Source organism: Hypomesus nipponensis, chromosome 17 (genome assembly GCF_054491055.1).
Source record: "Hypomesus nipponensis isolate SF chromosome 17, ASM5449105v1, whole genome shotgun sequence".
NCBI lineage: Eukaryota > Metazoa > Chordata > Actinopteri > Osmeriformes > Osmeridae > Hypomesus > Hypomesus nipponensis.
The window spans coordinates 22,928,579-22,948,609 of NC_140377.1; the positions used below are offsets into that span (position 1 = coordinate 22,928,579).

Consider the following 20,031-nt stretch of genomic DNA (forward strand, 5'->3'; position numbering starts at 1 on the left):
TTAGCTGTGAAGGGAATCTGCATGTTCTCATTGAGCTGAAGACAGCGCTGCAGATACAAGTAGGATCCCACCCAACATAACACACCCAAAACACTGTCAAATCAAATTTACATTGCACAATATTGACGGCGCACAGACATTCACAAATGAAACGCTCCTGTTGTTCACATTGCTGGTTGTCAGAATTCAGTCTTAACACCCTAATGCAGCCCAGTCTGGGCTATGTGCAGGACGGATTGAGCACACGCACGCATGTGCACAAAGACATGCATATTGAAATGAAGTGAATCAGGAATAAAAGATGTGTGTAAGGTAATAGGTGAAGCTGGTGCTGCAAAGCTTGTTCCCATCCAGACGCAGAGAGGAAGCAGAGGGGGAGAGACAGTGAGTGGAGAAGGAACACTGACTAACTAGACAAAACAGCAACCGGTTATCGACCATCACTGGTGAGGGAGGACCATGGAAGCTGCAGTGGAGACACTGACAGCAGACACTCCTGGTTTCTCTGGTCCTCCTGGAGGGATCCGGCAAGGCTGTTAGTGCGTCGGTATCCATGATGATACTTGGGAGTGTGTGGGTCCTGCAGTCATATCTCTTCTGGCTCCATGACATCAAACAATTTCAGCCCATAATTGGTTTAGTCTGAGCTGTGATGGGAGGCCCTGTCAGGCCCAGGTCCCAGAGCTGTGCTGGTGGAAGTTCTCACCAGAACCATCTGTCACAGCGTTCCAACGGCAGACGCTGGCTGGACTACAGATGCTGATGAATTTAGCTGAAAATGTCACAACAAATGATGAAAATGTGGTATGGAGACTAGCGATGCCCTCTGAGATGATGGGGAGACGTGTATCTCTTCAGGTAACCGTCCATATTCAAGATGAAACGGGTCCTTAACATACTAGCACATTACGTGTACATTAAAGCGATCACTCGTTTTAACTGAGTTTATTTCGACCTGTAAGTGCATTGCTTTCTGACTAAGATCATTTACAGGACCTCTGCTATGATGCAGCAGTGCGTGTCTGAGTATGGGTTCATGTTACACTTCATCGTATTTCAGAGGAACTGACATATTCAGTGACTGTGGGACTCTTGCTTTCTTGTGGTAATCCTCTGCAAAGAGCTTGTTTTCATCACGTCAGAACCTACCCCCAGTCCATTAGCACTGCTGCTGCTAAATATTTCTTTTAGGTAATTTAGTTGTTCTTTATTGTTTGTCCTTTACTATGTTTCCAGAATGCCAAAGGCATATTTTCATGCCAGTGAAATGGACAATAACGTTTTGTTATCTTATATGATCAAACAGCTCATGTCTTTAACCACACAGGTAAGCAGCCGACTGGCTGAAAAAGGAAACATGGTTTTAATAATGATAGGAGCCTAAATGCTGTTTGGGTTATTGCCATATTTATCCAGGCCTTTCTCTCTCACACAGCTTTGTCATCGCTATGATTTACAGCCACACCCTGGCATCTTCAGCCAGCAGTCACCTGGGAAATAACATTGTCCACCCCAGCACTTCTGAGCTTCCATCCGCCCTGCCCTTCCTCTCCTCGCTCTCTACCCTTCCTCTCCTCACTCCCTACCCTTCCTCTCCTCACTCCCTACCCTTCCTCTCCTCACTCCCTACCACTTCAGTCTTCCGTTCTCTCCCCCCTCCTCCCCTCTCTCCCTCCCTCTCTCCCCCTCCCCCCCCCCCACCCCTCTCTCCCTCCCTGTCTCCCCCTGGCTCTCTTGATGTGATGTGTTGAGGTGGTGCTGACAGCTTTGTGGTATACCCCACAAATATGTACCTCATCTTCAAGTCCAGATTTAGGAGGTTGGAAGTATTTCCGATTAGTAGTTATAAAAATATACCATATTAAATAATCAAGTCATACATACTTTCTACATTTACGGGAATTATAGTATGTGGTTTGGTCCATTCTACTGTAATAGAGCCCAAATGTGTTTATCATAACTCCGACAGGTGGTTTATATAAACCCCAACAGTCCATCACCATTTCCCCAACTGCCCGCAGATACTTAAATACAAGTAGTGAATTTCCTCAACCTTCTCCTGCTGAAAGGTATCAGTGTGATGCCAGTGCCAATACCAAGGACACTAAAGGCTCTGAGACCATTCCGTGGTTTCAGCAGCAAACCCAGTCTTCCTCTGCAAGCAGATCGGCTCTCCTTCTCTGCCTCCCTCTCTGCCTGCCTGCCTCTCTCACTCTGCCTCCCCCTCCCTCTGCCTCTCTCCCTCTGCCTGCCTCTCCTTGCCTGCCTTTTCCTGTCCTCATTATGAGAAGGCTGTTCCACTTGGCATGTTAACCCATCACTTTCCCCACAGAACCCAAACTGGGTCATGGCTTGGGAGAGGGAGACCAAGATGGACAGAGAGCAGAGAGGGACAAACACAACAATGTGTTTCTTAACTCGAGTAAGAATCAACATGACAATCAATCCTGAGTCACATGCCAAGTACGCCAGTCAAAGGAAACTAATACAAGGAGAATTCATTAAATAAAATGATTTAATTTAACAATTTACAGATTTATATTTTTTACAGCAGATCTTTACAAAGTTTGTAAGGAGTTTGCCTCTTCAAAAAGGCTTATATTTCTTTGCCGTGACTCCAAGTGACTCAAATTGATCTGAGGACAATGTCATAACAGAAGATAAAATTAATTTCCAATCACTATATAAAACATTTCATTTTGAACAGTGTGTAAAATATTAAAATACATGAAAGCACCATTCAAGAATGAGGATTTTCAAATAAATAAAACATTGGCCTGCAAATTATGCAAACACAAACAGTACCAATTCACTGTGTTCACATGAAACATAGCATTCACTCTCCAACATAGCTCCAGAAGAACGGCATCATGCAGCTGGAATGCTGAAAGTAACATCCAACATGCCTAGCAACTGTAGAATACCATGTGATGAATTGAAAAGGTGAAATAAGCCATATCAATGACAATATTCAAAATGACCCATCACATAAAACTTGACACTGACTGATTTACATCCAGCCTATTGGACCCAGACACAGACATGTTGCTGGATGCCATGTTGCATGTTGTACAGGATGCTTTGGTGTTGAGTGAACAGTACCAGAGGGGACTCAGAGATAATGACAGATCTTTATAGATGAAAGATTACACACACACACACATCCTGGAGCTGCTCTGGACCTGACAAAGGTTTTAGAACTGCGTATACAGTGACATTGGAAAACATTTTACAGCGCACACTTCATGCACTGCCTTATTCGTTTACGCACCGCTGACTGCCCTCCCTCATCAAGGCAGTGCTTAGACACAAAGTGGGTGGCGGACAATCTGATGCACACATTCCCTGTATTTAAGAAAACATACATACTAAAACCAGATTCATATTAGTTCATTCAGAACCTAGTAAACTCATACTGAAAGGGTGAGAGCTTTGGCAAACAATGAGCCAAAATTAACTTGAAGTATTAATTGATAAACAGTGCAACACTCCGCTTTTAAACTTATCAATAAAGATGAAGGAATCATAGTTATGCTTCGGTTTAAGTTCCATCAATTATTTACAGGGAAGTTCATGCAATTATGTTACATGACAAAACATGCTCTGAATTACTGGGCAACTGAGTTGAATGAGACCACCTTGAGGTTAACCTCAGTTATTACAGATTGTCAAATGCTTAAGGAGCTGGTTGCGCTCACAACAGCTATTTTTTTTAAACCAATTTTAATTTTGACATTCACAGGACATATGATTAAAAACAACCAACTCCTACTTCATAAAAATAAATACCATCAAATATGTTTAAATTTGACTTTTGCGAGTAAACAACCCAAAAATCCAATTGCATCCTTGAAACGATGTACACAATCAAAAAACAAATCAAAAGGACAGACAGACACATTTGAAATGTAACACACTTTTCAAAAACAACAAACAGTCCCAAACATTTCACTTCTTGAACGCACACATCATCCTCAGTCTGTGTACTGCAGATCCAGATCCACAGTTCCATCTGTCACCACCAGCCTCAGTCGCCTGGGCTTCCTGTCTGAGAGGGGCGTGGCCATGGGCGGGGCTGGCGGGGGGCCGTAGTGGGAAGTCGGGGGCTGTGCCCTGGGCTGGCTCGCTGCTTGCGTGTCCCTTCTGCACTGGTCCTCCTGACCTTTGACCCCTGAAAAGCCCCCCACAGAGAAAGAGGGTGAGTTCGACCTCTGGGGTATGCAGGGCTCAAGGACCAGCCTTCCCTGGGTGCCTGAAGGCTCCATCAGGCAGTGATACGTGTAGTTAGCGTGCCCCGACCCCGGGTAGCCCTCCGCCCCGTCCCTGAGGCCCACGGTCACCGAGTGGTCCCCACTGAAGTTCAGCACGTAGGGCTGGCCCTGGTGCCCGAAGGGGATGGAGGACGACGACAGGTTTTTGTTGCCCGGTGCCTGGGGAGCAGAGGGGGGGAGGCTGGTCGCCAGGGGGCTGTGGAGCTGAGTTACAGCGGGAGAAAGTGACGACCCGAAAGTCAGATCAAAGGAATCCTGTTGGGCGTAGCTCAGCTGGTGCTTGTCAGGGGGTGAGCCATGGCTCTGATCGGGCGTCTCGTAGCTATTTACCTGGCTAGGGAAGAAGAAGGGCCGCTGAAGGGAGGAGAAGTTCATGCTTCTAAAGCTAGTTTCCAGGGGCTGGGATTTGTCCAATGTCTTACTATGGCAAGGCGAGTTGTTAAAAACAGAACTTTCTTTGTTACTGAGAGCATTTGACTTTGTGGGGTAGGTGGACGCGTTGAGACGGACGCCGTCTTTTCCTGAAGCAAGGCCTTGACCTTTCGGACAGCCAGGGTTGGAACCGGAGCGTTTCTGGCCCAGCTGGGTCCCCTGACCAGTCTTGTGACTTAATTTTGTCCCAGGAAGCTTAGATGTAACAGCGGGAGGGCAGCCAGCCATAGTGTTGTCTTTACAAGGAGTGCTGTTCAGATTCTGGCACTGTTTCCCTCCTTGATACTTGAGCACACTCTGGATCACGCTGGAGCTCTTATCACAGGTGTTGAAGAGAGCGTCCCCGCTAGTGGGATTTCTCCCGGGGAAGAGCGGGGGAGTGAACATGTTCGAAAAAAAGGACGAGGGGACGGACTTGTTTGTGCTACTCTGAGAAGCGAGTCTGAATGAGTTGGACTGAGAAGTGCTGGACGGCTGGTGTTTATTGAACAGGCTCATACGATGAAAGGGCCCCTGTGTTTTGAGTTGGGACTGGACTTTTGCCTGGCTGGAGCTCGCTACTGTGTGCAAGGCCTGCACACCAGGACAACCTTGAGTGCTCTGAGAATGAGTGGCATAAGACGCACCAAACACCTGTGAGTCCTTGGGTAGACTCTGGGGTTTATTAGCTGAATAAAGGGGTTGTGCTTTAGGCTGCGTTTTGGGATCTTCTTTAAAGAGTTTTATAGATGAAGTTTTGCTCAAAAAACGATCCATGAAAGTTCCTTCAACATTGCTGCCCTGAACGGAACTGAAGTTTGCACTGGCCGTGTTTTCATCTTTGGAGGAATCCTTCACTTCACATCCCAAGGACGGAACGTCATTTTTAGAGGACAGGAGGCTGGGGCAAAACTGAAGATCTTCTGTACTAAAGCTGTCCCCTGGACTAGGAGGTCCGAGGTATGGTGTTTCTGTGGCCCAGGTGTCGGGGGGGCTGTGAGAGAGAGGACTGCTAAAGGGGTCAGGCGCAGGTTCCAGGGAACAGAGACCTGATGGAGAGCTTGGGAGAATGTTCTGGGGATGATAGTAACCTTCAAAATTGAGACACTGAAAGTCAAGCAGGTCTTCACAGCAGGTGAAGCTAGGCTCTGTGGAGAGAATCCTGTCTGGGAAGTTGAAGACAGGAGATTCAGACTGTGGCTGGGTCACAGGAACGGAGGTGGTGGAATAAAGGGGGTTTTTCTCTAAGGACTGGGATGTACATAATCCTTCAGAGAGTCTAGAGAGGCTGTGATTTATCTGTTGTAGGCTATTATTAAGACAGGTAGACGCTGTCTCTGCATTTGAGCAAACGAGAGGCATCTCTGTATTGTGCTTTTGTTTCTTTCCCCTACAACTAGACTCCGAAACGACCCGACCCTTCATCCGATCAGAAACAGAACCAAATTCGTGAATGCCATCATACTGGGGTGAGTGGAGGGACAGCGGTGAGAGGGACAGAGAGAGACGGTGAGCGTCAGATGAAGTATCCATGACACTTCTGCAGCTTCCAAATTGTTGACAAGAAGACAAGCCCTCTTTTTTGGGGTTGAGGGGAGTCAGAAGCCCTCGGCTGGGGAACTCTCGTCTCTCCGACTCGGCTCCTGCTTCTATGTGCTCTCCTTCCGTCTTGGGGACATCCACCTCCCACACACCCTCCACCTTCCTCCGCAGCTTTATTCTAGGTAAAGGTACATCTTTCTTATCTTCCATTTTGACTTCCAACTGTTCACCCAGTGCCTCACATTCACCGCAGCTTCGTTTAACTCCAGCATGTACACCCTCCACTTTGGCTGTTGCCTCCTCTGCAGATGTCGCTTTATTACACTGTGATTCTCCTCTCTTCCCCAGGGGCTGCACACACCTGTCTGGCCTGTCAACACACCTGTCTGGCCTGTCAACACACCTGTCTGGCCTGTCAACACACCTGTCTGGCCTGTCAACACACCTGTCTGGCCTGTCAACACACCTGTCTGGCCTGTCAACACACCTGTCTGGCCTGTCAACACACCTGTCTGGCCTGTCAACACACCCGTGAAGCACGTCCCTGGTCTCCAGCACATCCCCGGTCTCCAGCACATCCCCGGTCTCCAGCACATCCCTGGTCTCCAGCACGTCCCTGGTCTCCAGCACGTCCCTGGTCTCCAGCACATCCCTGGTCTCCAGCACATCCCTGGTCTCCAGCACATCCCTGGTATCCAATACATCGTTGTAAGAACCACCTAGCTGCCCTGGTTTCTCAAAATATTTTTGGTCAGATTTTACTACTACTGCAAATCCCCTCCGTCTTTTACTGAATTCGGAACACATATTACTCAGACCACCTGACTGAGTGCCCCTGTCCATCTCTAGGTTTAATCTTGACACAGAATTCAAAATGGCACTAAAAGGATCACATGAATCTGAACTTGCTTCGTTTTCTGCTTTTAACTTTAAATCCTCGCTCAACGCAGCTTTCTCTAACTCCCAAACCCTGCCTTGCTTTCTCTTGAAACGTATTCGGAAGTTTAAATCCTGCTCCTTATCCTCAGCGCAAGCTTGAGTACTTAGACAGCTAGGAACCTCCGCATGAAGCTCAGGAACTTTCACTCTATCCTTCATGTCCTCTGGATCTTCACCTGGGTGACGCTCTGCAGGATTTGGACGGTTCCCCCCCTGCCCAGGCCCGTTGTTGTCACCTAGAACAACGACCGCATTCTTAACACCTTGTCTTTTTCTCTTTCTTGGCCGGCCTCGAGGACGTTTTTTATCTCTGGGACACAGTTTTGCGTTTATTCTGAGCTCCCGTCTCTGGGTTCGGGCCTCCAGTATCTTGGCCCGCGATTTTAAGGAAGATTTAAAACACTGTCTAACTTTATCACTGGCCTCCGTCAATGCTGTGGTGGTTTCAGGTTTTTTTTCAGGAGAAGGAGCAAGTTCCTGGTTCTGGTCTGTAGGACTCACGACTGAGAGCTCTTTAGGGGACGGCTCCTCCACTGGAGAGCTTAAACCTTGCTCGGAGTCAAAGTCCACAGAATTCCGAAACGTGCGTTTCTTCAGGGGAATGTTGGACTGTAGGGGGTTCTGCTGTGGACTGTCCACAAGTGGAGCTCCCACAGGGGGTACCGTGGGCAGAGTGTCCGAACACGCCACCAAAGGTTGGGGAAGGGGAGTTGGAGAGCGACCCTCTATATCGCTCTTGTTGGAGTCGATGGTGCTCTTGGTTGCAGACGCGTCTTTGTTTGGTTTCCTGCCTCGGTTACGTTTCTTTCGCGGTCTGCCTCTCCTTCTCACCATCACTTCTGGGGCCGCATCAGGCAGTGCGACCGCCTCGTCGGGCAGTGCGACCGCCTCGTCGGGCAGTGCGACCGCCTCGTCGGGCAGTGCGACCGCCTCGTCGGGCAGTGCGACCGCCTCGTCGGGCAGTGCGACCGCCTCGTCGGGCAGTGCGACCGCCTCGTCGGGCAGTGTGACCGCCTCGTCGGGCACTTCGACCGCCTCGTCGGGCACTTCGACCGCCTCGTCGGGGACTTCGACCGACTCGTAGGGCACTTCAACCGCCTCGACGGGCAGTTCGACCGCCTGGTCGGGCAGTTCGACCGACTCGACGGGCAGTTCGACCGACTCGACGGGCAGTTCGACCAACTCGTCGGGCACTTCGACCGCCTCGTCGGGCAGTTCGACCGCCTCGTAGGGCACTTCGACCGCCGCATCAGGCAGTGCAACCGCGTCGGGCAGTGCGACCGTCGCTGTTTCCAGTGAATCGTCTACTTTCCCCCCAGCTTGCTCCTCACTTCCCACGTCCCTACAACCGTTTTCCTTTCTCAAAATATCGGCAAGTAGAATCCTCACTTGTTTAATGACGATACCCTCTTTACTTTTACATGTGGGTGGGTATCTCCCACTCACTAACTTATCTTCCTTCTCAACTCTTACTGGAGTTTCAGAATCATCATCACTTTTATTGTTGAAACGCATTTGTCTCATCTGATCCATTGCTATACTTCCTGTCACATGCTTCCCTGTCATTAGCGCCCTTTTCTTACCCCTTCTAACTGGAGATTTCACACGGTTGGTATCTGCTAAATCCTCTCCACCTTCGTTCATCACAACCTGCGTATGACTCTTCTTTGCTCTGCCCTGCACCTCCCCACTAACAGACTGTATTTCGATGACCTCATCACCATGCAATACATTATCAGATACCTTAGACGTCTGCTTTATCATTTCATCACATTTGTCAACTGACTTAAAAAACATTTCCCTCACCCCTGTCTTACCTGCAGTCCTAGAGACATCGTCACTGCTTCCTGCTGGCTGCTGCTCACACCTGGACTCTCTACCTGCCTTTGGGGACAGCGGCCTAGTCCCCTGTTCCCTCAGCACTGCCCTCCTGCCACCTGGCCTCCTCAGCCCCTCCCCCTGCTCTGCTTGGGGAGCCCCCTTTGTCTCTACACTGCCTGGTATCGACACCCTTATCAAATTCACTGTGAGGTACTTCTTCAGTCCTGGCATGTGAGGGCCGAGGGGTTGAGCCAGGCTGGAGGCACGCTGACAGACCTCGCCGCCGGGCTCCTTCTCAAGCTCCCCCCCTTCCGTCTGGCCTGCTGGCGCAGTCTGACCAGGGAGCTGTGCGGTTGTGCCGCCTTCAGGGTTTGATCCACCGCCGCTCGTCATGTTGTTGATGACCGGCGCCCCAGTGCTGCTACCGGGGCCGTCTCCCGCCGCCGCGTTACCAGGGCTGTGACCATCTGGGAACACGCCATCCTGCTCATCCTCAAACTGGCTGCGACCGGTAACTGCTTGGCTGTTGGTCTTGGTCACCGAAGCAGAGAGACACGAGGCAGGGTTTCCAATCATCTTCCTGGTCCTTAAGGAGGACCTGAAGACCCTCTCCACCACACCGACAGACCCTCCACCTGGACTCCGTCCTGGGGGGCTTTGCTTGTCCTTCTCCTCCTTAGGCGTCGGGTTCACCTTCGGTGAGGGATCATCGTTGACCGTTTCATCGTGTGATTTCTGGCTCGTCGTCGTGCTGGGTCGGGTTCCCTGCTTGTCGTCTGGCTTCATGTTTTCCAGCAGGTGCAACAAGACCCTCTCTTTGCTAAGGGGGTCTTTACAACTCAACAGGAAATCCATTGTGTGGCGCCGAACTCGGACCCTGAGGTCTCTTAGCACGACCTGAGATAAAGGAATCTGCTTGGCCAGGGAAGCCTTGAGTTGTCTGTTCCCGAATCGGCTCCTTTTCTTCTCCTGTGTTGAATTGTATGTCTTCCTGGTCAAGGTTCTGCTGGTGGAGGCACTTCTCTTCATCAGCTGGGTGGAGGAAGTCCTTGAAGGGATGCCTATCGAAGGACAGAAAAAAGACACGGGTTAGGTTTTTTTCATGGATATAATTTTTTCTTTTTTCATATTATAATAATATCAAGTCATTATTGAACTATAAAGAAAGGAATATGTGTATGTATGTATGTATGTATGTATGTATGTATGTATGTATGTATGTATGTATGTATGTATGTATGTATGTATGTGTGTGTGTGCCTGTGGCACAGTTCTCATTGACAATTCTAAACGTGTTTGCTGCCATGTTGAGCTGCACTAAGCGATAGAGCCATGGATCCCTCCAGTATCATATCAGGAACCAACCTCGTTTACCAGATCAATACAGTGTTTCATTCCAACAGGCACTGCACTAGTTATATGACTGCAATACAGACCTGCACAAACTGTGGAAAACCACTGTGAGGAATGGGACTTCATACATGCCTATGTATTTCAGTTTTTGCCATATAACCTGTTCATATATTCAGCCATTCTTATTATCCATACATGTGTTCCTGCTGTAACTTACTGTGTTCTGATAACAGTCACAGTTCTATGATAAAGGATCCGCCTGCCTATAATAACAAACACCTATTGGCTGTGTAATATTCTGGTTGTTCTCTAGTTACAATCAACATGTCCTCTTTATGCCTCAGAGAGAATTTGCTAGAACCTCGTCTCTGAACCAGTCATATTTATGTTGACGTGCTAGTTAAACTCTCTCCAACCTGCAGACTGCTTAATCCTTATAAAGCCAGAACCTAAACTAAACAGTCACACCGTTCCTGCAGAGACAAACTGAATCTTTTCTTAATTGACTCCAGCCTACCTGTGTGTGTGGCTGGACACGTGGACCGCGCAGGACACTGGCTCCTCTCCCTGTTCAGACGCAGATCGGTCTCCCTCAGACAATACTTCTGGCCCACCTGTGTTTCTGTCTCTCTGGAGTCCGGATGGCCCCCTCTAAGTCTGAAGTGACCTTCTCCTTTCCTTAAAACAAAACAAACAAACGAGCTGACAAACAGAACAGCAACCAGACGTCTGTTTGCTTGTGGTAGCATCAATATCTCCAGCGTCTCTGGAAATGCCAGTTCTCAGTTGGAAGTCGCTCGTCGGCGCTCGTCTGGAGACCTCAGAGGGGCAGGGTGAACCTGCGCCGAGAGAGCGCTCACCTTTCACAGGTGCAGCATTCACACATCTCATTGTCTTCGCCAAAAAAACTGTCGCCATAGTAACATGTGATCTCCTCCCCAGGCGCGATGGATCGGACCACCTCCACACAGGCTCCGTTCTTCTCCCCTGGGACGAACTGGAGGCAGAAGGGGGGGGACCAGGTGACTACCAGGGGAACGCACCAAGTAGGACAACATTTTACATACTTGTCAAACATAAAATTCAGTTGGAACAAAACAAAAAGCTTCTCTCCAATAAAGAACAGAAACAGTCCTGAAAAGGAACAAAAATATGCAATAGAGAAATAAATGTTGATGACTACCTTACAATTTGGCCTGCAGTCTTCACCCCAGAGAGATAGATGGAAATGAATAATATTAGGATTAGATGATCACAATCGATTATTGTAAAACATGATAATATTTACTAATACGACACTAGTTCAAACTGGTTACATCATCTCATTTCAGCCATTTAACAAAACTCAAGACCCATTTAACTTCTTCCTTGAGTGTCAAAACTAAATCCCAGAGGAAGATGTGTGTTTGTGTGTGGTACTGTGGTGTGATAAACAACAATCAGGGGTTTCTACACTCTCAGCATGGTTAATGGTTCATGAAAGCAGCAGGTGTGTGTGTGTGTGTGTACTCTCACCATGGTTAATGAAAGCAGCAGGGCCCAGCCAGAGCTGGGCGCAGCGCTTGCGTGTGGAGTACATCACGCTGAAGTCGTTCACTCCGGCCCTCAGAACGGCGCTGTCGGCCGGGCTCAGCTCAGAGATGCACCCCTGAAGCACCTCCACACGCTCACCCGCACACCTGCAACGGCCCACAGCAACATGCACTCACTACACACGGCGGGGGGGTGCTGGGAACTGCACACATGACTTCTACCCACCGTTGCCCTTGTATATATGGTTGACTGACAATATAAGGATCTGTTTTGATTGGATAGCAGGCTTACCAGTGTTTGGTGGAGGTAATCTTTGCACCATTGGTTTCCGAAGAATATCTGTCACAAGGCTCAATCTTAACACCACTCTCCAGCAGGAAGGCACTGAGGTAGCGATACACCTGAGGAAGCAGGGAAGACCACAAACACGCTGGCGTAAGACAGGACTTAAACAAACACGCTGGCATAAGACAGGACTTTCACAGATCCCCTGGTGGAAACATTTGGGTGTTATCAGTACGACAGGAGAAAATAAGCGATAAGAAAATATTGACCAAAAATACAAAATACAATGGATGAATACTTAACATATGATAAACTACATAAACAACCAAATAAAAACATTTACTTGCCGCCGCCCCCCCCCCCCCCCCTCACTGAAATAAACGGTGCTGCAAACTGATCTGTGAGATATCACTCACGTGCTGGCTCAGCAGTTCCAGGCGATGGGTGCCCAGGCTGGTGACGTCACCGCCCCAGTCTCCCACGGTGAGAGCCTCAAAAGTGGACTGGAAATCATGCGTGCGCTGATAGCGCAACAGAGTTTCTTTGAGGTAACCCCAACGGCGGATCTCTGGAGGTGGACTACGGGAGATGTGGAGGAGTAGGAAGACAGTTAATGGCATGCATCTATCAATCTATCTACTCGGTTAACTAACAAAAAATGCCAGCTATAACTTTGAACTGCCAAATAACTATAATATAACGCATTAACAGTATACACCTGTATTTACAGTCAGAACGCAAACATTTATACTGACAAGCTGCACAAGTTTCGTGCGTTCTTCCGCGTCGTCACTCGTTCCTGCTAGCTAGCAAACGTTACCTGACGTTCATTTTGTGAGTACTGAAACCCAACAATGGGTCCAGCACCAGGCTGGTAGCCAGGTCATCCGTGTCGCACAGCTCCTTCACACTCATTCTAGTACACCCGTCCATCCTCTCCCACCATCAGCATGCTGAAAACACCGTAACAACAAGGCACGGGTGAATGACCCCATGGACAGTCATCTAGACAACAACACCGCCCGTTAGCAGCCGGTCAAGCTAGGCCTGACTAGAATAAAAGCGATAAACGACTTTTAAGACCAACGAGCTAAGTGTGTAACGACACATCAGATATTATACATTATCACCTACCTGGGAGTCTTTAGCTAACGAAATTCTCGTCAGATTCTGTCTGTGGGAACTGTCGCTTGTCTCCTGTCTAGCTATACTCCTGGATGTCCAGTTGGCTAATCTGGTCAGCCAAAATGCTAACAAGCTAATGTCCTGTGCTGCTGTCTCGAAATCGTTGTTGCCCTGTTCGGAGTTCGCGCCGATTTTGTAAAACAGTTTTGTAGTTGGTAAAAAATTCTTAATCCTCAGATAATGACTTCCCAGATGTTAGCATTAATTTCACAGGAAGCTGGCAAGATATGTTTTCGTATAAAGCTAAACATAGCTAAACGAACTAGCTAGTTAGCTTGGCTAGCCTGTATAGCTAGCTACGAACAGTCATGGCGTACCAATGTTAATCAAACTACTGGCTTTACGCCCAACGTTGCGAAAACAGTTACGCCGCCACACTATTGGTCCAGAGGAGCTTCGGCTGTGCTTAAAACTAAGCACACACTCGCAAATCGTGGACACAACGATGCGAATGATAACTGATAAAACGCTGACCTCGATGGCTGTTACTGTAGCGACAAAGCTCTCTTAGCTTAAACATTTGTTCTTCTTCTTCCGCGTTAGATGGCAACTAGCGTTAAGGACCTGAATAAGATGCATTACCGCCTCCTGTTGGATTGAGGACCGAGTTTTCTATCCACGGACTTTCTAATCGTGTCTTTTAGGTTTCAGAGTTTCCCACTCGTGAATTTTGAACCTTTCACATCTTAAAAAAGTACGTATGCAAATAAGTGGCATAATGAAACTCGAGGACATTAAACAAAATCACACCAAACAAACATTGCATTTACATTTACAAAGAATACCCCCTACACCCTGTAGGGGATACAAATCCTGGCGGGGATAAGTGCCTTGGCACGACACCGGCTCTACCTGTCACCATCTCAGTAACTTTGTTGTTTCATGACTTGGTTTTACAATCTTGTTTTTTACGATTCTTCAGTTTTCGTTTGTTTTTAGAAGCAACAGTTAGCTATAATTAGCTTTTAGCTCATTCCGAGTTTCGTTGCCACAGGTGACGAGTTGCCTCATGTTAGTCATTTTGAATGCAGAAATCAATAAAGCAATAACTAGCCTATGAATAGGCTACTGTGTGACTAGGAAACCTTATATGTCCAGGAAAAGAAAAGACTTGATGAAAAAATGATAAAACAGCCAACAAGACAAGTTCTGCCAATAGACTGTATGTCATTGTCTTGAAATAGGCCTATGCAACAGAATACTTTTTATTGATTCCTAACATTCATAATACACACACCCACCATTAGCCTACACTTAAAATGTAATTGTATATAGTTAAGTATTCCATAACTGAGCCAGAGCAAAGTGGGCTAGTGTTTATGCAGCCTACTTCTTTTGAGTTGATGTCTCTTCCGCCTCAAGTCAAGAGTCTATGGTCAATCAAAACGTTGAGCCTCGCCCAAATTGAGGCATCTCAAGAGTCTTCTCATTTATAAAACGGTACGTAGATTTCACGTGAAAATGTTTTGTACGAACGAAACACACAAACTGTGTGCGTGTATTCTGATTTATAAAACAAAGCAAACAAAGCACATGATCCCACTCCGGTTATCCTTTGTAAATGTGATCATGCCCCCACTGTGTCCACCGCTGTCAATGTACACGTTTCTGACAATTGTGGTGGACAATGTAGCAAACTGTTTCATGATATTTAAAATTGGAAATCTTGCACATACAATGAAGTCTAAATGATGTGCTATTATTCACTGCTATAACATGATCATCTCTCTAATAATTCAAGTGTTCAAGTGTGTTCAAGTGTGTGTGTGTGTTTACATATTAGAATTGGTTTAGTTTCCAACAAGTATCTCGAGAACCAGGCACTCGGCAAAGTTCATATTTTGCAGGTGTATTTTTATAATTCGATTTTCACCAAATCATTTAATGCCGGTTTTGCTCGCTTTGCTCTCAGAATTCCATGACGAAATGCTTATCCCAACAACGTTTGCTGAGTGCCCAGTTCTTTCTCTGATTATGGGAAACTAAAACCATCTAATTTGTACACACACAGATTCCTGGAATTAATAGAGAGATGAATGATCCAGCAAGACATAGAGAATAGGTCAGATAACTTTGTTTATCACCTTTTAAATCACCTTTCAAATCAGTCTAAGGCCTTTACATTGATCAAATACAATAAAGCTAACAGACTGGAACCAAGTGATAAGGAATTATGCGAATCAATGAAAACACTAACAACATCATGAAACTATCAGTACTACAATATAGTAAACAACAATTTGTCCTGTCATGTTGGACTGTAGATCTGGGGCCTTTTCCATAAAGGCCGCTCAAAAAAGCTAGACTTAAAGTCCTAAACTAGACTTGAATAAGTTTAATTAGTCAAGCAGGGCTAAAGCGGTTCCATAAAGGCCAATTTCAGCTCACACAGTCCTACTAATTCAAGTCAGATTTAAGTAGTCAAGCTAATTGCGCGTGCACCCTATTCTTAAGCAGCCCAAGAGGTAAAACATGGATCATACAATCCACCACGGCAAAAGCAATGCACACGGCCACATGACTTCTTCCAGAAAGAACGTCCCCTTTAAATCGTGTACAATGACAGCTCCCTCATCCACCGCTTCAATCAATGTAAAATGACACGCCATGATTGACGTCGTGAACGTAGACCTTTGTTGATAAAAAAAATTCCCTCTAAACTAATCTAAATGGATTAGGATTAATCTTTTTTGACATTGTTTAAAATAAATATCCTACTATTAATTAAAACATTATCCAGTAGCCTAGTGCTAACTTTTTAACACGGGTTTTGTGTCGGGGAAATGGGGGGCAAATTTAGGTTTGTTTTGCAATTGTAGGCTACTGTTAACAATTATATTGCTTTGATAATTATACACGGATAATTTACATTGAGATGTAGGCCTATGCCTGATGCCTAAACATTTAAAATCACAAACTAACATCCATACATTTAACGGCTATGGTGCGTAGCCTATCAAAGCATTTTTCATCATTGTTTAATGCATTAGGCTAAATGTTGTAGCCTATGTAGGCTATTTACGTTGATTTTCTGTCAATGTTGAACTGATGAGAATAAGAAAATGAGAATATACGTGGTAAATCATCGTCTTCCCGTTGGGTCAGTGTTACAGGGACGTCTGGTTAAGCACCAAGTCACGCTAAGCCTGACAGTTAGTCTGACCCTGACCAGACTAGTTTCGCAGCCTAAATTGCCATAGTAACAGAGTTCGAACTACGTTGAACTAGCTTTATGGAACCGAATGAACAAGAAATGAGTCCGACTAACTGACATAAGTCTGGCTTATTCGGTAAACTGGCTTTATGGAACAGGCCTCTGGTGTTACTGCATGTGCTGTCATGTTGGACTGTAGATATGGTGTTACTGCATGTGCTGTCATGTTGGACTGTAGATATGGTGTTACTGCATGTGCTGTCATGTTGGACTGTAGATTTGGTGTTACTGCATGTGCTGTCATGTTGGACTGTAGGTCTGGTGTTACTGCATGTGCTGTCCCAGTAGGTGTAGGCCAGTAGTTCTTCCAGCTGTGGGTCATACAGAAGTTCTCTCAGGTGGTGACTGCTGGGACAGCTTGGCCCCAGACATCACTGCTTTGTTTTGTTTTTTATTATGGATACGCAGGTGACTCTTCAGATTGGCATTTGTTTTACATGAATAGTCACAGTGTGGGCAGCTGTAGGGCTTCTCTCCTGTGTGGGTCCTGCAGTGAGTTCTAAGATTGCCAGCCCGGTTAAAGGTTTTACCACAGATGTCACAACTGTAGGGCTTTTCTCCGGTGTGGATCCTGCGGTGAACTCTGAAATCCCCTTTCAGACTAAAGGTTTTATCACAGAGATCACAGCTGTAGGGCTTCTCTCCCGTGTGGATCCTGCTGTGAGCTCTGAAATTGCCAATCTGGTTAAAGGTTTTCCCACAGAGGTCACAGCTGTAGGGCTTCTCTCCAGTGTGGATCATCATGTGGTTCTTCAACTCAGTAGAGGTAGAGAATAACTTACTGCAGCATTCACAGAAGTAGGGCTTCTCTCCAGTGTGTTTCCTTATGCGATGAACTTTGAAACTGCTAGGTTGGCTGAAGGATTTACCACAGAGGTCACAGCTGTATGGCTTCTCTCCAGTGTGCATCCTGTTGTGAACTCTGAAACTAGAAGACTGGCTAAAGGTTTTACTACAGAGGTCACAGCTGTAGGGCTTCTCTCCCGTATGGATTCTGGTGTGAACTCTTAAACTGTTAGCCTGGCTAAAGTTGTGACCACAGAGGCCACAGATGTAGGGCTTCTCTCCAGTGTGGATCCTGCTGTGAACTCTTAAACTAGAAGTACGGCTAAAGGTTTGACCACAGAGGTCACAGCTGTAAGGCTTTTCTCCAGTATGGATTCTGGTGTGAACTGTTAAACTACCAGCATGGACAAAACGTTTACCACAGAGGTCACAGCTGTAAGGCTTTCCTCCAGTATGGATTCTGGTGTGAACTGTTAAACTGCCAGCATGGATAAAGGTTTTACCACAGAGGTCACAGCTGTAGGGCTTCTCTCCAGTGTGGATCTTGCTGTGCTGCTTGAGGCTACTGGATGAGGAAAGGTTCTTCCCACAGGTATCACACTGATGTGTCTCCATAACTCAGGTCTCTCTTTGTTCTCTGTCTGGTCTCTGTAGGTCCTGTCTGGTCTCAAGTCTCTGGAAGCTCTTTTGTTTAGATATCTTCTTTGTTTAGTCTCCACCCACAATGAGGTATGATTGGCCAATAGGGGATCTGGAGGAAACAGTTCCAAGTTAATGAAAATTCTGCCAAAAAAATGAAATATCTTGTCCGTCATAATGTCCTCTCTGCATTTAATATTGATAATTTGGTGAGGAGTGCGTTTCTCAGGTTTATTTTGTCAGGAGAAACACAAAACACTGATGACACCTGCATCTCCAGCAAACAACTCTTTTACAAACAACAGTTTTACACAATATGCAGTATTGAACACCCCTGGTTCAGGGTTCAGGAGGGGAACATTGGGATTGGGCCACAGTTAACAAAGGAACATTCTTATTTTGCTTTCAATAGCATATCACTATTCATTGCAAATGAATAACCTTTGTTAATCGCATTAGTTCAATGGCGGTAGCCTACTGCACTCTATTGGACTGTAAAAAGAACACCTGCAAAATATTAACTTGGCGCCTGGTTCTCGAGTCGAGATATTAATGGAAAACTACTCACTGCAGACCAAAGGTCCAATCAGAGTGAAGAAGCTGCAGACCAGAATTGTGCTTGTCTCCTGTCTAGCTATACTCCTGGATGTCCAGTTGGACGCAAATCGTGGACACAACGATGCGAATGATAACAGATAAAACGCTGACCTCGATGGCTGTTACTGTAGCGACAAAGCTCTCTTAGCTTAAACATTTGTTCTTCTTCTTCCGGGTTAGATGGCAACTAGCGTAAAGGACTTGAATAAGATGCATTACCGCCTCCTGTTGGAGTGAGGAGCAAGTTATCTATCCACGGAGTTTGTAATCGTGTTTTAAGTTTCAGAGTTTCCCAATTTTGAACCCTTTACGCGTCTTGAAAAAGTGCGTATGCTAATAAGTGGCATAATGAGACTCGAGGACATTAAACATAATTACACATAACAAACATTGTATTTACATTTAAAAGAATACCCCCTTCACCCGTAGATACCATTGAAGTGGTGGGTTTCATGTTAGGTTAATTTTAATAAACTTATTTTACAGGATTTTTTTATTTTATGTGACAAGATATGAAGTTGCACATTTCAGGTAGCTCCTGAATGGTTTCGCATTTGAACTTGCACGAACCAGTCCACTGAAATTTGTCATGTAATGTATTGGGCTGTGTTTAACTCTTTCTCCAGTCTGCATATTGATAGTACAACCAAAACTCAATTAAACTTCGGTTAGTGCATTAGAAACCGCGGAGTTGCTCTTGAGAAAATGCGCTCGGCTACACAGCCGGCGGCAGTACTCGAATCGATCTCACCGTACTTGAATGGCTACGTCACAGTGACCTGGCCTCCTTGCCGTCTCAAGTCGGACAAAAAATCTAACTGGAATTTCACTGCTTCAAGTCCGCCAGCTGCAGCCGGCTGCAAATGTCGTGAAATAAGTGCCAGGAGAGGAACCTCTGTAGAAAAAGATTTGTAACTTGCAAAAATGATTTGTAGCTTGCAAAAGTCGCTTTGGATAAAAGCGTCTGCTAAATGAATACATGTAAATGCAAAAACGATTTGTAATTGCAAAAAAGTTTTGTCTCTGTAGAAGGAGGAGGGAACACCACTCTCAAAACCATCTAAGCCAATCAAATATGGCAATTTCTGTTAGCAATAATTAGTTAATTCCGAGTTTCATTGCTACAGGTGATGAGTTGCCTCATGTTATAGTCATTTTGAATGCAGTAATCAATAAAGCAATAATTAGCCTATGAATAGACTACTGTGTGGTTAGGAAACTTTTTCGAGTCGCAATTAATATTAATTAGGTGCGTTTCAGTGACCTACAGGCAATTTTGGTTGTTATTTGGGTGGGACATAGACTAAAAAGAATGTAGCAAAATGTTTTCTATGATAATTGATGTTAATAGGTGAAGTCTTTCACATCTAAAGGCCTAAATAGTGAGTTATCTTGAATTAAAACAACCTTTTTTGTCCTTCCAATGTCAGGATCAAATAATCTATGTTAACGTGA

General features: G+C 46.0%; 2 protein-coding genes across 5 annotated transcripts; both read right to left on the bottom strand.

Moving 5' to 3' along the window:
* Positions 1–2,497: 2,497 nt before the first annotated feature.
* kmt5c (lysine methyltransferase 5C) lies at positions 2,498–14,047 on the bottom strand. Of its 4 annotated transcripts, none has more exons than XM_084677407.1 (11): positions 13,290–14,043; positions 12,976–13,108; positions 12,572–12,734; positions 12,162–12,271; positions 11,853–12,016; positions 11,521–11,540; positions 11,198–11,334; positions 10,855–11,015; positions 8,981–10,045; positions 6,754–6,912; positions 2,498–4,171 (listed from the first exon to the last, which is right to left on the bottom strand). In XM_084677407.1, exons 2-11 carry the CDS (start codon positions 13,086–13,088, stop codon positions 3,975–3,977), a joined length of 2,289 nt encoding a protein of 762 aa, XP_084533533.1. In that variant the 5' UTR covers positions 13,089–13,108; positions 13,290–14,043; the 3' UTR covers positions 2,498–3,974. The 4 variants fall into 4 exon arrangements, with proteins under 4 accessions (XP_084533533.1, XP_084533532.1, XP_084533535.1 ...); XM_084677406.1 differs by having other exon boundaries at positions 6,733–6,912; XM_084677409.1 differs by having other exon boundaries at positions 2,498–8,198; positions 8,412–10,045; positions 13,290–14,047.
* A 786-nt stretch (positions 14,048–14,833) lies between these two features.
* On the bottom strand, positions 14,834–18,710 carry LOC146254142 (uncharacterized). The gene is made up of 2 exons (XM_084677488.1): positions 18,548–18,710; positions 14,834–18,091 (listed from the first exon to the last, which is right to left on the bottom strand). The coding sequence occupies exon 2, from the start codon at positions 17,953–17,955 to the stop codon at positions 16,873–16,875; it is 1,083 nt and encodes a 360-aa protein (XP_084533614.1). The 5' UTR covers positions 17,956–18,091; positions 18,548–18,710; the 3' UTR covers positions 14,834–16,872.
* Between the last annotated feature and the right edge of the window lie 1,321 nt (positions 18,711–20,031).

Bases quoted from the DNA above. Each gene is read 5' to 3' on its own strand.
- kmt5c (XM_084677409.1), bottom strand. From the start codon at position 13,088: ATGGACGGGTGTACTAGAATGAGTGTGAAGGAGCTGTGCGACACGGAT. The intron at 12,735-12,975 runs GTAACGTTTGCT...CATCTCCCGTAG, and splicing joins ACTCACAAAATGAACGTCAG to TCCACCTCCAGAGATCCGCC. The intron at 10,046-10,854 runs GTAGGCTGGAGT...GTCCTTCGATAG, and splicing joins GTGTCCAGCCACACACACAG to GCATCCCTTCAAGGACTTCC.
- LOC146254142 (XM_084677488.1), bottom strand. From the start codon at position 17,955: ATGGAGACACATCAGTGTGATACCTGTGGGAAGAACCTTTCCTCATCC.